Below are 17,626 nucleotides of genomic sequence, written 5' to 3'. Positions count from 1 at the left end.
AACACTGGCAGTGCTCCCATCTCAGTCTTCTTTATTTTCTATTTCATGCATAGGTAGCAGACAATTCAGTCCTCTCTGTCTCTGTCTCTCTCTCTCTCCATGTGAACGGATTAGGACCAGGGATTAGAGACAGATGTAAACCAGAAATTGAGACGCAATCTAAAAACCGCGGCCACGCAAAGAGGTCACGATCAGTCAAGTTCATCAAAGCTCCGCCTTCTTCACACAGCGACGCAAGCGTATTGGTTCGCTGTTTGATGACGACGCTCTCGTCCAATTGGGTCAGAGAATGTAGAGCGGGTGCAACTTCTGCGCAGATGTGTTTGCGCGACGGGGCTTTAGTGACGGAATAACCTCGGGAAGTCACGAACTGATTAGGTGACAAAATCACGCAAGGTGAGCTCGATTTCTATGACATTACGATAAATAAACATAAAAAAGTGTGGAATTCCACGGAGTTGGATCGCTCATTGAACATTAGTCCGTCATAGATCGGGAAGAAATAGAAGTGGGTTTGGTTGAGTATTCGTGTAAAGACACTTTTTCACTCTTGACTTTTAGCTGTTTTTGTCGCACTGTTGTTTGTTATTAACAGCACATGTTCGAACTTCCGGCAGACACGTCTCTCTGCTGTTATCGGGGTTTGCGGTCAGTCACAATTCTTGCCGACCATCTAAGTCTGTTGCTTTGCCCCCTAAATGGGCTTGAAAGAGTGTTGCTGACTATTTAATCCAGTCATTTACAGGCAAATGTGTTTGTGTGGGGCCTATTTATCACCCCTCACCCCTCTTACTTACCTGTTTTACCCCCATCATGGCCTTTAAACCATTCAAACCGTTATTAACATTTGTATAATCTGAAGGCCGATATCTGTCTCTGTCTTCTTTGCTAATGTGCAGCTTTTATTTATTTCTTCCTAATCTTCTTCACACAGATATTTAAGTTACCCTGCCATAGACTCTCCTCGCTTTACTTTCACTTTTTAAAAATGGCCATTTCCTGTGAGCTGTGCAAGTCTAAAAGAAAGATTTATGAAGCAGCAGTTGTGTTTGTACTTAAAATATTTGTGCCTGAAAATTGACAGCGAGTCGGGGAAAGCCAAGGAGTTTAGAGGTCATTACTTTGACTTCGCTCTGCATAATTTGCCCTTGTGTCAAAGTGCTTTATTCCATTCTCATACCACCTACTTTATCTTGTTATTCTACCACCTATCATCATGCTTACACTTTAAATGCAATTTTTGAAAATATTACACACTTTTTCCATTCCTCTAAACCAATTATGTACTCTGTTAATATTCTGCCCGACAGGTTGTACTTCATATGTCACATAAACCATGGCGTCTGTGGGGCTTTTTGTCTGACATCTGTTTCCTTTTGCGACACAGGCAGACTCCTGCTGCCGCTGTACTACCATGCATTTGACATGGCCCATAATGAAAATGTCCCCCCTACCCGGACCTGACGGCAGATTACTTTAGCTGACTGTTTAGGTATAAACAAACCAAAGGTTTCAAGGTGAATTCAATACTAAAAAAATGTGCTCAAGACTTCAGTTTGACTCTGAGAAGCCATATATGGGTGTGTTTTGAGCAACATGTTTAAGATATTAAACTGGAGTCTAGCAGTGATTAATCAGTGACTAGTCTGAGCCTGTTCACCTTCGTTTACTGCAAACAAGTGCAACCTTGAAAAGCAGGGGTGTTTGCTTCCCCCTAAACTTTATTTTAAAGTGAAACAAAAGATCAGTGTTACGTTTTTTGTTTTTTTCAAACCTTGGGTTTACTGATCGTCAGTTTCACTTTCAGTTTCATTGACCCTAGAATTGAAAAGAACAGTCCCTTCACTGTGATTGTGATTTTTGCAGACAACAAAGACCAGATTGCATTATGTTTTGGGTATATTCCCATCTGATATGAAGTAACAAAAGAAGCATAGAGATAGAGAATGTCCAAGGTGCTTTACTCACTGATGATGCAGCAGTGTGTATTAACTAGTGAAGTAAACCTTTGCTAAGTTACACATACCTGACGTCTGTATCAGGAGTTAACCCTTAGGAGTCGACGCCAGCACCGTAGCGGGTTAGGGTTAACCCTAACTTAACCCTAACCCTAACCCTCAGACCACTAAGGGCTAATATTTGTGTGTGGATGGTGTGTGTGTGCGTTTTTGTGTGATATGCAGATTATGATTCAATTTAATTGCAACACAATTTAAAGGGGTCCACTAGCACGGCCTGTAGAGTGCTTTACTGATCTTTTCTCAAAAGCCAGACAAGGAAGAGTTCTCAAAAATTTTTAATCTTCTAAAAATACCAAAGTGAATAAAGATAAAGAAAAACTAAATTGCTAAGTAAATTAAGTTGACAAAATACAATTTGTAAATACAGTACAACCATGGTGTATTGTAATAGTGTATTGAGACTTGTTGTAACACTAGACAATCGTGTTCTTAATCAAAGTTGGTATTTGGTCTGCAGCACCATTCTGAAGCGCTTGATTTCAATAAAAGAAACTGGTTGTAGTTCAGTTGTAATGCAGGTGCCAATTGATTTTATCTTGTAGCACAACTTAAAGACAGCCGTCATCTTGAGAGCAACCCTGCAAAGTACCTCGTGCAAAGAGACCACACAATACATATCATGAGCCAGGTGATACATTTTGTGGTGACTGTTATGTCCACAACTCATTTCACAGATGACATATGTCAATGAGAAACTGTCCAAAGGATACCTGCGGACGAACATGTCCACCATTGTATCGAAGGTGAAAGTGAGAGAAATAGTCGTCCATCTGCCCTGCTTGACGGATCACGACAGGGTAAGTTTTATTAGCTAAGGACTAAGGATGTCCTGTTTGAATATTATATAAAACAATACAATACACTGGTACCACTAGTGTCTATTTTGACTGGAGATAAAAAAATAGCTTCTGTCTGATGCCATAAATTAAAGCTCTTGAATGTTAAATGTTGTCAGGCCTGCACATGAACTTTAGATCTAGGTAAAAGACTCTAAATACATACGTCTAAAATCATATGTTGCACGAAGCCATTTAGCTCCATAAAGCCGCTTAGCTCCTATGAAAAAAGGATGGTGTTTTTCAGTTTTCTGATTGTTAAGGGCCAATAATGGAGCAACCTTGAGACGCATCACAAATCTCAGTGAAAACTGAAGCTTTTCTAGTTACATTGGATTGTTTCCCTCCTTTTTGTCACTTGGTGCCACTGGTTTCTACCAGTCTCTGGTTGTTAATAATAACAGTTTGGTTTTTTTTGTGAGACTAACTCGCATCACACTATTCCAATACCACAAGAGCAACATCTAGTCTGCTATTATGGTAAAAACCAATCTAAAATGTCTTCGTGAAACCCGAGCTGTTTGTTCAAGGAATAACTGAACAGCATTACAGTTTGGTTGATGCTGTTTTATTATTTCATGCTTTGATTGCTTTCATACAAATAAAACCTGAAAATGGCTGTTTAGAAAATCTTGATTAAATGAGATGGTTAATTGCAGGTAAGCAAAGCATAGTGCTAGAGTAATGCCTGACTGAAATATTAATGTTACGAATTGAGATTCAAAAATGTTATCTAACATAATAAACAATTTTTTTGACAGCAATGCTACTGTCACTGGTGACAGTACATTTGAAATACTGAGAATAATCAGTGTGCAAAAAAAGAATCTGACTTCTACAAAGTTTGAGGTGAAAGTGTGTCCCCCTTCTAATAAAAATATAATTTCAGGAAACTATAGAGGCAAAAAGAGAGAATAATGGGAATTATGATGGTATGGTCCTTCTTCTGGAATGTCTGAAGAGGAGAGAAAACTGGCCAGAGCAGCTGATTGAAGCGCTTGAAGCATGCGAGCAGCCGACTTTAGCAGCTGAGATGAGAGCTGAGTACAACGCTCTGAGAGGCATTAAGAGTAAGTCTGCAAGTTAATTTAATAGTAATGTCAATTCTATAGTAAGAATCCCAGGTTATAGAAGCAGAAGAGACTAAATAGTATTTTATGTACCAAAAAATATTTTCATCCTCTGGTTTTCTTCAGGCCTAAATCATGCTATGTGAGTATTTCACCCTGAATTTTACGCTATTCCATCTAATTTAATACCCCACTGAAGTTTGTTGGAATGAATGTGTTACAGTTGAAGCTAAACAGTTGATCTCAAGATCTTGTGATGAGGCAGAACTCTGCAGATTTTGGGAGTTTGGTAGAGGGGAGACCTTCAGTAACTAAAGCTCCAAATTCAAAAAAATCAGCTAATCAGTATGTCACAATGTCTTGTCCTCTCTGTCCTCAGATCATGGTCTCATACAAGCACTCACACCTGTTTCCTGTTACGAGTAGTCTCCTCAGCATATAGTCAGCCTCTGCATGCACATGCTCTGTAAGATCCTTGTCAGTTCTCATGTTACCAAGACATAGTTTTATGTTCTGCTAGCTGTCAACACCTGCACCTGCCAACACCTAGATTATTAGTCCTGCCAGCTTCTCCTTGGTTGTAGGGACTTGCTCATGTTTCTGCTGTAAGTTGTTTTTTAACAGCAGTTTAGTTTATGGTCAGATTCTCTCCTGCTTCCTATTAGGATTTGGAGCCATGCTCATGTTCAGTTTTTCTAGTTCCCTGAGCCATGCTCAAGCTTAGCTTTCACAGTTTCCCCCCTATCATGTTCATGTTTAATTATTCTGCCTTGGTTTTGCCCTCACTTCGGGAGGGACTTAGTTTGTCCTTGTACCTTTGTCCTTTTACTTAGAATTACCCAATAAACCCTTTCATTAGCACACTCCCTCATTGTGTTTCACGGTTATAAGCAAACAGACAGTACATGTTTTAATTACGTGTCAGTATAAACTACTCACTAAACATTCAGTGTGAGTAGCATGTAGCTTCTCATACAAAAGCAATAGCTCAAAAAGTAATCCCAGGCAAGTTTCATTAAAGAGTTTCATCCTTTTTTTTTTTTGTTGGGAACTTAACTGTCAACTGTCGTTTTTGAATACAGACATACAAACATCATATGAACAAGTGGTACCATAAAAGAAACGGGGAATGGCTTTGTGGTTATGAAATCGTAAGGAAGACACATTTAAATTGCCAAATGTACTTCATGCCGGCACCTGCACCAGGTTCCCCCTTATTGGCTAGGTGGGGCCACACCCGGTGGGGTGGCATACCAACCTGCGGCCACCAGACCTTAAGGAAAATTTGTGATAATCGGGGCAAAATAACTAAAACATTTGAAATTTAATTGAATGTTTTGCGTTTTCTACTAAATGTTGTGTGGAATAACTTGCTGTATGTTTGCTGGCCCTAAGATATTTAGTGCTGCATGGTCTGATATTAGAAGCTCCGGTAAAGTTTGACTTTGGATTTTCAGAGCTTTATAAGCATCGTGTACAGTCACAACTTATCTTAATAACCATATCATTTTCTTTGGCTTAGCTTCCAACCCCAACTCCCCTTCCACGACTGTTGTAAGTGCACATGTCCATCCACCACCATGTGAAAGTCATCCATCCATTCCAAAGACCAGTGGAAACATTCATGCTATTGTTGCTCCATCTGCTGAAGCATCAGCTCTTCCAGAGCCAGCTGCCCACTCATCATCCTTGGAAACCCCTGTGCAGCCACATGACATCCAGAGCCCCGCAGCCCAAGTTCCCAAGGCTGTTTCTCCACCACCACAGAGGGAGGTTAATACTCACCAGGAGCCAGAAGAAAACTCTGAGTCAGATATCCAGGCTATAACTGGTGTCACTCCTGATCAAGTGAGCTCAGGAAACAGCGAGGTTCCAGTCAAATCTGTGGTGACTCCTTCACCATGCCGACCTGTGGAACAGTGTGAAACAGACACTCAGCCTGTCCAGACATCAACAAGAGTCACAGAGGTCGGGCCATCGCTGAGTCCCTCTCCAACACAGACAAGATCAGATGTGACTGACAAATCTTCTTCCCTCACATTGACCCTAGAGGGGCCCCCAGTCCAAGACACCACCCCTCCAGTGGAAAAAGTATTTTCTCCTGTTCTGGAAACTGGAGGGACTTCTGCACCTCCAGCTACACAGGTAAATATCCAGTAGTGAAAGATCCCACACAGTACCAGTCACTTTATCCACACTTTATTAAAATAAGGAGAATTTCACAATAAAATTTAATTCATTCATTTAAGTTGAGTGATCGGCTAATTTTGCTACTTCTATTTCAGTAATTTTTTAAAAAATGATGTGAAATCATTTCTCCTGCAGGTTCCCAAGAGCCAGCCACAGACAAATGTAACAGCTACAGCCTCCCCGCTGCCTGGTGCTCCTGTTGTGGGTGCTTCTGTCTTTCATGACAACAGTGTGTGTCTGAGCAAGCCTGGCCTACTCGTCAGCATCCAGCCACAAAATCATGATAATCCCACTATGCCAGCAAACAATACATTGGTAGAGCCCTACTCAGGAAATAGTGCACGTCTGGAAATAAGTCATGCTGCAACCGACACTGTGACCTCTGCACACGTTGCTGCATGCTCTGCTCTCAGCTCCACGGCTGTGACTACAACCTCTGGACGGCAATGCCAGGAGAATGGCATTACACTAAACCATAACGAACCGGAAGAGAACCACTATGAGTCACCTTGTCAGAGTTTGCAGATGCAGGAGGTGTGTGTGAATGTGGTACATGTGTCCGAGGAGCCGTCTATCCTTAACCTGGACGGCCAAACCTCGGCACCACATGCTCAAACCGTTAAGAGTGAAGCAGCCCAGGAGATTACCTCTGCATCACCATTTGTCAGCACCGCCGCTGATACAGTCTCGAGTTCAAACACCCACTCCAGTGAGAACTACCACCCCTCTGAGCCTGCGCCACAGCCACCTTCAGAGGAAAACAGAGCCACAGCCCTGACAACAAACACAAACTACATAATGACAGCTGCAGCAGTTGCCGCCCTTACTCTGCTGCTGGCATGGAAGTTCAAGAATTAAGGCTATTTAATATGTTAGGCTTTAAGGCTTTTCATAGCAGATGTTAGGGCTATGGTGTCTTATTGTGGTCACTGGACTGGAATGGGACAGCTTTTTACTAATTACCTGTATTGAAAAGAGCTGAACATGCCAGACCTGTGTTTATGTCATTAATTATCTTAACGTAGAATGAAGTTGACTCTGCAAAAAAATAAATACACCTGTTTTATTCTTGTGGGGATTTTGCTGGAGCTGGGTCGAGGTCTCAAGAATCAAGATTCAAGATTCCAACAACATTATTAATCCCAAAGGGAAATTGTGTTGCCTATATACAGCTGTTCTCTGAGTGAAAAGTAGAATAGAAAGGAAAAAAACTTCCACCAAACCAAAAAAGTAAACAAGTACAAGTACAAACTACTTATTAATAAGTAAGAAAAAAACCCAGCTAGAGGAGTAAACGTAAATTAAATAAAAAATAATAAATGAAATGAAAACGATACTGTTTGTCCATTTATGACCAGGCTATTTATGCTGCATGTATTTGGTTTGTAAATTTATCCTGAGACTGTTTATGAATGATAGAAATGTTTTGTGTCGTCACTTTTCTGATAAGCACTTTCAAGACAGGCCTGCCTTCAAATGAGGATCATTGAGTCACAAACCCGACTTGTAATGAATGTGGACTGTCAAATATTATCGGAATCATGCTTCATAATTTTTTTTTCCCCGTTGCAAAATGGAAATGCAAACGATGGCCAGCTAGTGCCGTACTTGTACTTATGTGTAAATTTACATATTTACACTTAACAGTGGGTTGAGGCAGAATACTGACCCCTTCGCTTTTACCACCTTATCACGTAAAAGGATGAAATGTACAAAAAAAGTTCAGAAAATGGCATGTGAGGAGTTAGAGAAGAGGTTGAAAGGTTTTCTCTGTTCATCATCTGGTAATTATTAATTAATTAATTTCAGTGAAATGATAGTGGCAGCAAATGCAGAATGGGGTCAAGTGCCCAAATCCAGCTGTGCAAAGCTAGAGTTGAGGATGTAAATGCTGATAAAATGGCTCCTACAAAGTACTGAATAATGTACCTGGATAATTTTATAATTTATAATATATAATTTATAATGTCTTTTATTATATTTTTTATCTGCAAAGATCCCCATTAACATGTTTTCCATTGCAATTCTGGGTTGGCAAGTTTTATCTAGTTAGATGCACAACAGTGTGTGAAAGGTGGAGGGGTCTAAATACTGAATCCACCATAAGCACTGTAGGTATACGGTAATTATGTATTTTAAAAAAAATGCATATTTTTTCATGTTTTTGGTTTCCAAAACATTCCAAAGCACTCCTGATGTGTCCAATATACATTACATAATTTGAAAATGAAAAAGGCTATGCTGTGTTTTTTTTCATATTCCATGGATGTTCTGTAATGAGGGATGTTAGTTAATAGCATTGATGGTACTTAGGAATGTCAGGAAAAAACTGTAATTTAAAGTCTTTGCACATTTTAAATTTATATAAAATGTATTGCCAGTGTGTTATACACATGAAAATTGTAATCTCAAAGTTCTATATTTTTGAACATTTGCCCCTGGGCAGGTCTGGCCACAAACTGATCCACCTCCTACCTGTGTACAAGCCCCTGGTTCAAAGGCAGAAACAGTGAAAAGATGGTCTGAGGGGGCCACAAATGCCCTGCAGGGATGTTTTGAGGCCACGGATTGGACACCACTCTGTGAGACACATGGTGAGGACATTGACGGACTGACATGCTGCATTACAGATTACATCAACTTCTGTGTTGACATCTGTATACCAACAAAAACTGTCTGCTGCTTCCCAAACAACAAGCCACGGGTCACCTAGGACATTAATCCTAAATGAGAAGAAGGCAGCATTCAGGTCAGGTGACCGGGAAGCAGTCAAGGAGGCCCAGCAACCACAGGACAGAGGGGAGTGTGGATAGAGCTATTGGTTTTAACACCTTTTTCAATAGATTTGATGTTCCTCATATCCACCCCCCAAGGAGCTTCACCACAGGTGCCCACGTCTCGCCTCTGCATGACTCGACAACAACTCCTGTCTCTGCAGCAGTGACGATCTCAGTGTAGCAGGCAAGGAAAGAGCTATGCAGGCTTCGTCCCACTAAGGCTGCAGGTCCTAATAGAGTCAACCCCTGAGTACTGAAAGCCTGTGCCCCACAGCTATGTGGGATCCTGCAGCCCATCTTTAACCTGGGCCTGCAGCTGGAGAAGGTGCTCCCCAAGGCACATTCCTATCTCCCTTTCTCTTCACCCTGTATACCTCTGTCTTCAGGCACAACTCAGAATCCTGCCACCTTCAGAAGTTTTCTGATGACTCCAGTGGTTGGATGTATCAGTATCAATCAGTGCTGGACAGTTTCGTTAACTGGTGTGAACACAATCATCTCCAGCTCAAGATCAGTAAAACAAAATAACTGGTGGTGGTCAATCCTCTTCCCATACGGGGAGAGAAGGTGGAAGTATTTTTGGAGTACAAATACATGGGTGTCCACCTGGACAATAAACTGGACTGGTCAGTCAATGCAGCATCTATATGCAAGAAAACACAGTGTAGCATCTGTAGCTGTGGATGTTTTATAAGTCCCTGGTAGCCAGCTCCATTTTTTTTCTGTGGCTTGCTGGGGCAGCAATATGAAGGTGGCAAACAGTGTTTGGAAGTTTTGTCCTTTCTTTTATACTTTTCACGTGGGGAGCAGCTGTAACAAGGCAAAACAATTTCCCTTTGGGATCAATAAAGCTGTTTTGAATGTTGAATATGGTTCTGTGAATATTACAACTTTTGTCAGTCAAAATTGTACTAGATTATATTCTTGTCCATAATCTGAATAGTACTTTATAACCGAGGTGCAGATGTTTGTACTGTATATACACCTTTAAATTGAAATGCCAGTTATAGTTGTTGTTTATTTAATCTAGCTCTCGTAAATGTGCTTACTTGTAAATTGAATGTTGGACTGTCGTTTGCAGAGTTGCCAGGCAGCTCAGACCGTTTCCATCTTCCAGACGTTGTAAACCTTTCCCTATACTGTCCTGATAATACAAATAAATTCAGAATAAGCACAAAGCCCATCTCTCTTTGTTGACATCGAGCATGACTTGCTTGTAGGAAATGGATGAGAAATTTCACTGGACAAAGGCGTTGAGGGGTTCAGTGTTTCTGTTCACTGTGAAGTCCACATTGATGCTGCTCAACTGATAAGAAGCTCCACTGTGGTCATAAAGGGATGGACGTGATCACAACACAATGCCACAGTCTACAGTACCTGTTACTGTAGACTGTGGCATTTAAATGATGCTCAGTAGAAACAAAGGGGCCGAAAGTATGCCAAGAAAATATGCCCAGCACCATTAAACCACTGGCAGCCTGAACTGGTAATGCAATGCATGTCTATAATGGGTGGTGTATTTTAAGTTCTTGTACTTGTACAAGAAGTTGCACTTGTACTTTCTTGATTGACTGCATAACCTTTAAATCTACAATGTGTTGATACACCATGAAATCCACTCTTTCATCTAACTACTAGATGTTTCCTGTGCCACTGGCTGCCTCAACCTCCTACCACTGACCTAATAGGGCAAACCGTTTTTCAGCATGCCTCTAGTTTACTTTTCTAATCATTATTTTAAATTTTTTTAGATCATTAGAATTACTGCAGTAAAATTTTAAGAGGAAAGCATACGTTTTTGTTAGCAGCAATAGTTGGATGCATTTCCACTTCAAAATCGACTAAATATGGGATTTGCTTAAGGGTGGGCAAACATTTGCATACAACTGTATATTATTTTTCTGACACAAAAACGTGAGAAAAATGTGACATCAGACACAGATTATGAGCAGCTGACTGGCTGATTCGCATTGTGATTTGCTGTGGCTACTGCCAATCCCGTTCTAACCCCGCCCCCTCGGTTTGGACATAAAACGGACGCGTAGCCCATCCGTTTGTTCCGCACAGCTACTTAGCAGGCTAATCAGCTAGCTTATTTAGCCTCTGACTTTATTGTCCACGAAAGCGATCTGTGTGTAATGTATTTATTTAATGTAAATTGTAGTATATATCTATATATAAGTAAATAGACATTTCAATGGCGCTTAATGGCCATCAACCCGACCATGATATTAACGGCGAAGACGAAACGCCCATGAAGCAGCCGCGATCGAACAAGGAGATGCCCGGCTGTCTCAGAAACGAGCCCGACAGCGAGGCAGCCGCGCCAGCAGGAAGAGCCTCGTCCGAACGGCATAATTCCAACTCGACGACGAGGCGTCGGCTCGACTCGGTGAAGAAAACAAGGCCGCGTACGTGTTAAAATCACTAAGCCTGGATATGGTGTATGTACTGAAAACGTACCGTTGCCTGTGTATGAAAATCAAAGGCGTTTCCCGTATATGATGACCAGGGAAATTACAGAATTGGGGAAAAAAAAAAACAATAACGCAAAAGCAAATAATGCTCAAGATATTAAAAATCCTCAAAATAAATGTAAATTGACATAATAAGGTGCTGAGCTGATTCTAGCATTGGTTTGATCAGTGTGGCGATGTTACCATGTAATATCGTTGAGCTGTAGCGGCAGTAAATATTCAGGATCTGTTTTACAACAAGATGGCGATCGCGGTACACACTGTACTGTTGCTTCAGTGGATGAAGCTGCTTTTGCCGTTATGTGTGACAGCACTGAGACATAAGCTGTAATTGTCCCCAGTGTCATCGTCCATCTAGATATTAGACTTTCATTCAGTGTAAGCCGTTTATAACAAATAATGGGTTGATTAATGTATTTTTTATTTTTTTGCAAATGTTATTTTTCATAATGCAGCATTTCCCTGGTTTGGTATGGACATTGGAGGGACATTAGTGAAGCTGGTGTACTTTGAGCCCAAAGACATCACAGCAGAGGAGGAACAGGAAGAGGTGGAGAACCTGAAGAGCATCCGGCGCTATCTAACCTCCAACGTAGCTTATGGTAAAACCGGCATCAGGGATGTGCACCTGGAGCTGCAGGACCTGACGCTGTGTGGAAGGACTGGCAACCTGCACTTTATCCGCTTCCCCACACATGACCTGCCGGCCTTCCTGCAGATGGGCCGCAACAAGCACTTCTCCAGCCTCCACACCACCCTCTGTGCCACTGGAGGGGGGGCGTACAAGTTTGAGTCTGATTTCCGCACGGTGGGTCCCGCGTTGTGCTCTTTCTGTTTGCTTTTTGCAGGCTGCACAATGGGAAGGAAAGGAGAGAGGGTAAAGTTTTAGAACAGTATGTGATGGAAACTGGTGATAACAGCTTAATAGCAAGTGACATAGAGCATACAGCCATGAGAGCACCTGAAGGCTACAATAAAGCTATAGCATACTGCTATAGTAATGGACATTAACATTAAAAAGACAATACATAACACTTCTATAGATCTAAAAGCAAGAAATCAGTAAATAATAATGTTTTCAGACATTGCAAATTTCAGTGAAAACATTATAATGCATTTGTGGTTGTTGACTACTTTACCTTGTTTATGAATACTGATTTCTGGTACATTACATTTTGGTCATAAAGAGGACACAGATACCTGCAAATGCAGGCAAGAAGATATTGCTCATGTCAAATTTAATCCTAGGTTGTCGTACATGTAATGAAAGTTCCTGTTTTGTCCACCCTTGCTTGCCCTCCTCCGCCAGTTTCCTGCCTCCGTGTTAGTCTGTCCACAACCTCACGGTGAAGTTATGTTTTCTTTTTTTCTTAACAACAAAAAAAAGATGGCTGACCTGCAGCTTCACAAGCTGGATGAACTGGACTGTTTGATTCGGGGGGTGTTGTATATTGATTCGGTGATGTCCAGCGGCCCCTCTGAGTGCTACTACTTTGAAAACCCCACAGAGCCAGATCACTGCATCCAGAGGCCCTACCCACTGGAGAACCCATATCCTCTGCTGCTGGTAAACATTGGGTCTGGGGTCAGCATCTTGGCGGTCTACTCTAAGAACAACTACAAACGAGTGACTGGAACCAGGTATTCATTAGTGATTAGGAGATACTGTGCTATTGCTCTATTGGCTGAATGTAAGCAGTTCAGTTATAGTAATTATCCTAATGAATCTTTAGCATTAAAAGTCTCTGAGGTCATTCACAGCTTGATTTGTGATGGTTCAGCTCCCTCTTGTCCCCGTTTAAATACAGTTTATGTATTTATGTTAGTTGGGCTGTAGTTACTTTTGGTAGGTTTTTTTTTTCTCTCTCCCCATTTACCCTCCTCCAACTTTCATTACTGTCTGGTGGCGATAAAAGGGAACTAAGAATTTGTAGATTTTCTTTCTGTGCTTAATAGCGAAGGAAACAAACGTTTTTGATTTTCAGCTGAAGTATTCAGTTGTACTTCTGACAGACATTTATCTTTTTCTTAATTTTAGCTTGTAGTTGAGAAGGTACGTTGCGCTTTATGTACTTTATATTTTCACAGTCCTTATTATTTATGTATCATCTCTCTTTTAATCTCTTTGTGTTGACAGTCTTGGTGGTGGAACTTTCCTGGGCCTGTGTTGCCTGCTGACTGGCTGCTCTTCTTTCGAGGAAGCTCTAGAAATGGCTTCTCAAGGAGAGAGCACTCGCGTGGACAAGCTGGTTCGGGACATTTATGGAGGAGACTATGAGAGGTTTGGGCTGCCAGGCTGGGCTGTAGCCTCAAGGTGCGGTTTACAGCTGCTTTTTTGTGTTCGTCCTTTAGAACACAAGCCTGTGGTGGTTTTCAGCCAACACAGAATCACAGCCTTATCAATTTTTGGATCCAGGGCAGTGCTAAAATTACTCCTCTTACCTATTCTTGGGTTAAAAAAAAGATCCTTGATTTCCAATTGATGAATCTTTTCATGTGCGGACAGGATTTGCTGTGAATTTTAACACCTGTTCTGCTTTCTGTATGTATCTTCCAAATCAGTTTAGCAAATTTGGTACGGGTTTGGCTTTTTCCATGCACAACTTGACACCATTTCTTTCTGAAGTATTTTTTATATAATATGTCTTGTGTTTTTTGATTTGATAGCTTTGGCAACATGATGTCCAAAGAGAAGAGGGAGTCTGTGTCTAAAGAGGACCTGGCCAGAGCAACACTGGTTACCATCACTAATAACATTGGATCCATCACCAGGATGTGTGCTCTAAATGAGGTTGGTAATAGAGGGGTTGGTAAAAGCCCCAGTATGTGGCAATCAATATGTATGAGTTAGGTGTTTCTCATGTATGATTTTGTTTCTGGTGCCAGGAAGGTTAGCAAGAAATTCAAGATGATTATATAATTCTCAATACACATTTAAAAATATTTCCTTGTAAATATGTTCCACATTCACCAAGTGCAAAACACCAAACTGCTGAATTGTATATTTGACCAAAACGAGACATACAACAGACAGAAAAAAAAAAAATATCTTGATGCATAAGTTTTATTACTAAGCTAGTGCATAGCACATACATTTGCTTGGTGTTTATATCTGAGTCAGAATTTTCATCTTGAGGTTTTAAGGCCTCTAAAAGTATTAAGATTAACCAGTGCTGGGGTATAATGTGGTGCCCTCCAGTGTCCCTGTTTTCATCTATGCGTTCAGCCTCTTTACGGTGCTGCCTTGTGGCATCTTGATCAAGCAGCATTGTACAGGGCTATGAAGGCGTAGAGGAGGTGAGCAGCATTACCGATGTACTTAACCACATGAAGTTGTGGGTGTTCAATTACAAAAATCCATTTAAAAAAGCACTAAAGTTCTAAAAGGTCTGCAGTAATGAACCAAACGTGTCTTTACTAACATTAGAATAGTTCTTATATAAAATTATATCCTTTTATCAGTAGTCAAGTCGATTTGCCTTAGCTATTCTCATCACAATCTTTTTTTTTTTTTTTTTTTTCTTACTAAGAACATTGAGAGAGTTGTGTTTGTGGGCAACTTCCTAAGAGTGAACACCCTCTCTATGAAGCTGTTGGCATATGCCATGGACTACTGGTCCAAAGGGCAGCTCAAGGCACTCTTCCTGCGACATGAGGTAAATAACTCTACCATCTGGGTCAAAAGTGTTACTTCGTGTGTTATGATGGACTTAATAATTCCTGACTGAAAGTTGTTTTTGTTTTGTTTTTTTCTTCGTCTACTTTTTAGGGTTACTTCGGTGCAGTTGGAGCCCTGTTAGAGCTTCTGCATCCATCCTAATCTGTCCAAACTACATCCAAATGATGTACTTGTCAGTCAGCTGCATGGACCATTAGCACTTTAAATGGTTAAAAAAAAGTCACTTCCATGGTGGGATGTTGTGTTCCGTCCGTGCCTGGTAAATTGTAAAACAATTGGAAATTCTGTTATACTCCCAAATATCAAGTGGTTCTGGCTTCTAAATTTTGACACATCTGCTGTTGTGGAGAGCAGATGGATGTTTTCTTGTTTTGACGAAAATCGTATGCAGTTAAGTTGACAAAGTTACTGTGTGTAAGAAACAAGCCAGGTTTGGTCTGAAACGTCACAAGGAAATTCACCACAGTTGCCTGAAAATCTTTGTTAGTCTTTGCGATTGTATTTCACCCCTCAATGTGAATCAGGTCCTGGGCCAAATATTTGCAAGCAGGACCCAGATAGATGGATTATTTCCATGATCTATCCAGTAACACTATAAATCCATGAGACACGCAGTACACAAAATGAACAGTTCAAATTAGCGGTGTTACAGATTGCCCCCTCATGGTTTGGCACGCACACGATCCATCGACCACAAAGCTACAATGTGAAGCTTCTCTCTGCCTCGCACTCCCTCTTTCCACTTTGCTGCAGCGCTGCTTCTTTCTCTACGCTCCACCACACTCTAGACAGCTTTTAGGGTATGCATTATTATCAAATTAAAATAGATAAGACTGTACGTTACACCTGATGGTGTTAACACTGCATCGCTGTGTGTGACACATCAGAGAGGATGTTTTCCATAGGACCAGATACATAAGCATTTGATTAGATGTCACGGTGATCCAAAACACTGCAAATTATTGACAGCTACATTTATTAACTATATGGATTTATTTATTTTTTTCATCCAGTAATTTTTTTACAATTTTTCCTGTTAATTTTCATTGAAACTTTGATTTTACTATCTGTTAAACAACACTGTGAGCCAACAGGAGTTTTTTTCTGTTTGTTCGGTTTGGATTTTCCGTGGTCACTCTGTCTTGAATGGTTGGGTGAATTAAATGTATGTATAAGCATATCAATGACATCATCAATGACATCACATAACCATTGCCGTTTGAAGTTTGTCTAGTCAGTTGTCAGGGAAACGATGTTTGTTTAGAGCTATTGGAGCTTCAAGGCTATTGGGTAAACTTCCAACGGAACGGATAAACACAAGAAAGGCCAAATTCGGCAAGCAATGCCCACGGGGGGTTCACTATTTCATCTAACCTGGACTTCATCTGAGATATTTACAGTTACTCTCACTACATGTGTATTAGTTGTGGAAATATTTTTGTACACTTAACATTTAGTGAACGTTTACTTTTCTCAATCGAGAGGTCAGTGTTTGTGAACCCGGTTGTTCTCTCCAGGCGGTTTTTGCAGCAGTGCTGGTATCAGGAAATCTGGACAATTACTGTTGTGCTTAGTGAGGCTGTAGTAAGCACTGTAATGCAGACAAGGTCAAACATGAGCCCTTTTTTGACACTAAACGTCTATGAGCCACTACATCGATCCAGTTGTAGCTTGAAGTAAGAGGGAGAAGTTATGCGCTGACGATACAGTAAAGAATTTGGGCATTAGAACGTGCATTTTCTCCACATTCAACTGTGACACCAAGTGAGTTCTGTCAATATTGAGCCTTTTCAGTATGTACTTAAATATTAGTGTTCTGTTTTTTTTTTTTTCCTTCATCTTTGTCAGTCTTTCTGAAGCTTTGTTTTTTAGTAGTAATGGCAAAGTAAATCTTAACTGTTTCTGATTAGTGCGTTATTTATCAAATCATTTGTTTCTATTTGCTCATATTCAGTAATTAGAGCATCCATGTAACGCAGGGACCACAATGAATCATAAACTACCTAAAGATAAGTACTGTCTTAAGTGGACAATTTGTTTTTTTCAGCTGTCATTAATGTATCTGCACATTATATATGGTCAGTTGGTTTTAAAAGAAGTGCCTGTCACGTTTTGTATAAAATACAATGTGTATATCAGTGTTATTTAAACAAGATAAAGGTTTATTCTGAATGTTTCCATCTGCTGTTCGCTTGTATAATGCAAAGAAATCTTCTGTAAAGTTGAGTTCAAATGTCTTGTTTCCCTCTTAAATAAGATTTTTTTTTTTATTTTAAAAATGTAATTATATGAAGTACTTTTGGTGTTTTTATTTCCATCTTTATCAATCAAGTTCAGCATTTTGGGAAATTTACAGGGAAACGAGAAGCATTCAAAATGCCATCTTTACTCAACCCAACCACTAGAACTTTCCAAAAGACAGCATCAATTCTCTCATGTGAAACTACACCGATTTCTACATGAATAAATCATGTTAATCAAGTTAATTATGTGCTCTGTAGATGCTGGTAGATGGATTTTGTTACCAAGTTAACTAGCTTCCCATGTCCACTCTTTATGCTAAGCTAATGTAGCTA

General features: G+C 40.4%; 2 protein-coding genes across 7 annotated transcripts; both read left to right on the top strand.

Annotated features, from left to right (window-relative positions):
- The first annotated feature begins 266 nt into the window (after positions 1-266).
- mavs (mitochondrial antiviral signaling protein) lies at positions 267-10,072 on the top strand. Of its 4 annotated transcripts, none has more exons than XM_067479956.1 (5): positions 267-396; positions 2,696-2,818; positions 3,747-3,927; positions 5,450-6,072; positions 6,253-10,072. In XM_067479956.1, the coding sequence occupies exons 2-5, from the start codon at positions 2,696-2,698 to the stop codon at positions 6,973-6,975; spliced, it is 1,650 nt and encodes a 549-aa protein (XP_067336057.1). In that variant the 5' UTR covers positions 267-396; the 3' UTR covers positions 6,976-10,072. The 4 variants fall into 4 exon arrangements, with proteins under 4 accessions (XP_067336057.1, XP_067336059.1, XP_067336058.1 ...); XM_067479958.1 differs by lacking the exon at positions 267-396 and adding an exon at positions 490-508; XM_067479957.1 differs by lacking the exon at positions 267-396 and adding an exon at positions 1,473-1,492.
- Positions 10,073-10,924: 852 nt separating this feature from the next.
- Positions 10,925-17,339, top strand: pank2 (pantothenate kinase 2). Of its 3 annotated transcripts, none has more exons than XM_067480849.1 (7): positions 10,925-11,305; positions 11,827-12,179; positions 12,759-13,012; positions 13,509-13,652; positions 14,039-14,162; positions 14,902-15,027; positions 15,141-17,339. In XM_067480849.1, the coding sequence occupies exons 1-7, from the start codon at positions 11,092-11,094 to the stop codon at positions 15,189-15,191; spliced, it is 1,266 nt and encodes a 421-aa protein (XP_067336950.1). In that variant the 5' UTR covers positions 10,925-11,091; the 3' UTR covers positions 15,192-17,339. The 3 variants fall into 3 exon arrangements, with proteins under 3 accessions (XP_067336950.1, XP_067336949.1, XP_067336951.1); XM_067480848.1 differs by having other exon boundaries at positions 10,927-11,305; positions 13,509-13,685; XM_067480850.1 differs by having other exon boundaries at positions 11,201-11,338; positions 13,509-13,685.
- The last annotated feature ends 287 nt before the right edge of the window (positions 17,340-17,626 follow it).

The sequence above is a fragment of the Channa argus genome, chromosome 16, assembly GCF_033026475.1.
Source record: "Channa argus isolate prfri chromosome 16, Channa argus male v1.0, whole genome shotgun sequence".
NCBI lineage: Eukaryota > Metazoa > Chordata > Actinopteri > Anabantiformes > Channidae > Channa > Channa argus.
Note: the sequence above shows the minus strand (reverse complement) of the source record. Positions and strands in the feature narration are given on the sequence as shown.

Excerpts from the sequence above, each read along its gene's own strand:
- mavs (XM_067479956.1), top strand. The coding sequence starts at position 2,696 with ATGACATATGTCAATGAGAAACTGTCCAAAGGATACCTGCGGACGAAC. Across the intron at positions 2,819-3,746 it reads GCTTGACGGATCACGACAGG|GAAACTATAGAGGCAAAAAG; the intron begins GTAAGTTTTATT and ends ATATAATTTCAG. Across the intron at positions 6,073-6,252 it reads CTGCACCTCCAGCTACACAG|GTTCCCAAGAGCCAGCCACA; the intron begins GTAAATATCCAG and ends TTTCTCCTGCAG.
- pank2 (XM_067480848.1), top strand. The coding sequence starts at position 11,092 with ATGGCGCTTAATGGCCATCAACCCGACCATGATATTAACGGCGAAGAC. Across the intron at positions 12,180-12,758 it reads TTGAGTCTGATTTCCGCACG|ATGGCTGACCTGCAGCTTCA; the intron begins GTGGGTCCCGCG and ends AACAAAAAAAAG. Across the intron at positions 13,013-13,508 it reads AAACGAGTGACTGGAACCAG|TCTTGGTGGTGGAACTTTCC; the intron begins GTATTCATTAGT and ends TTGTGTTGACAG.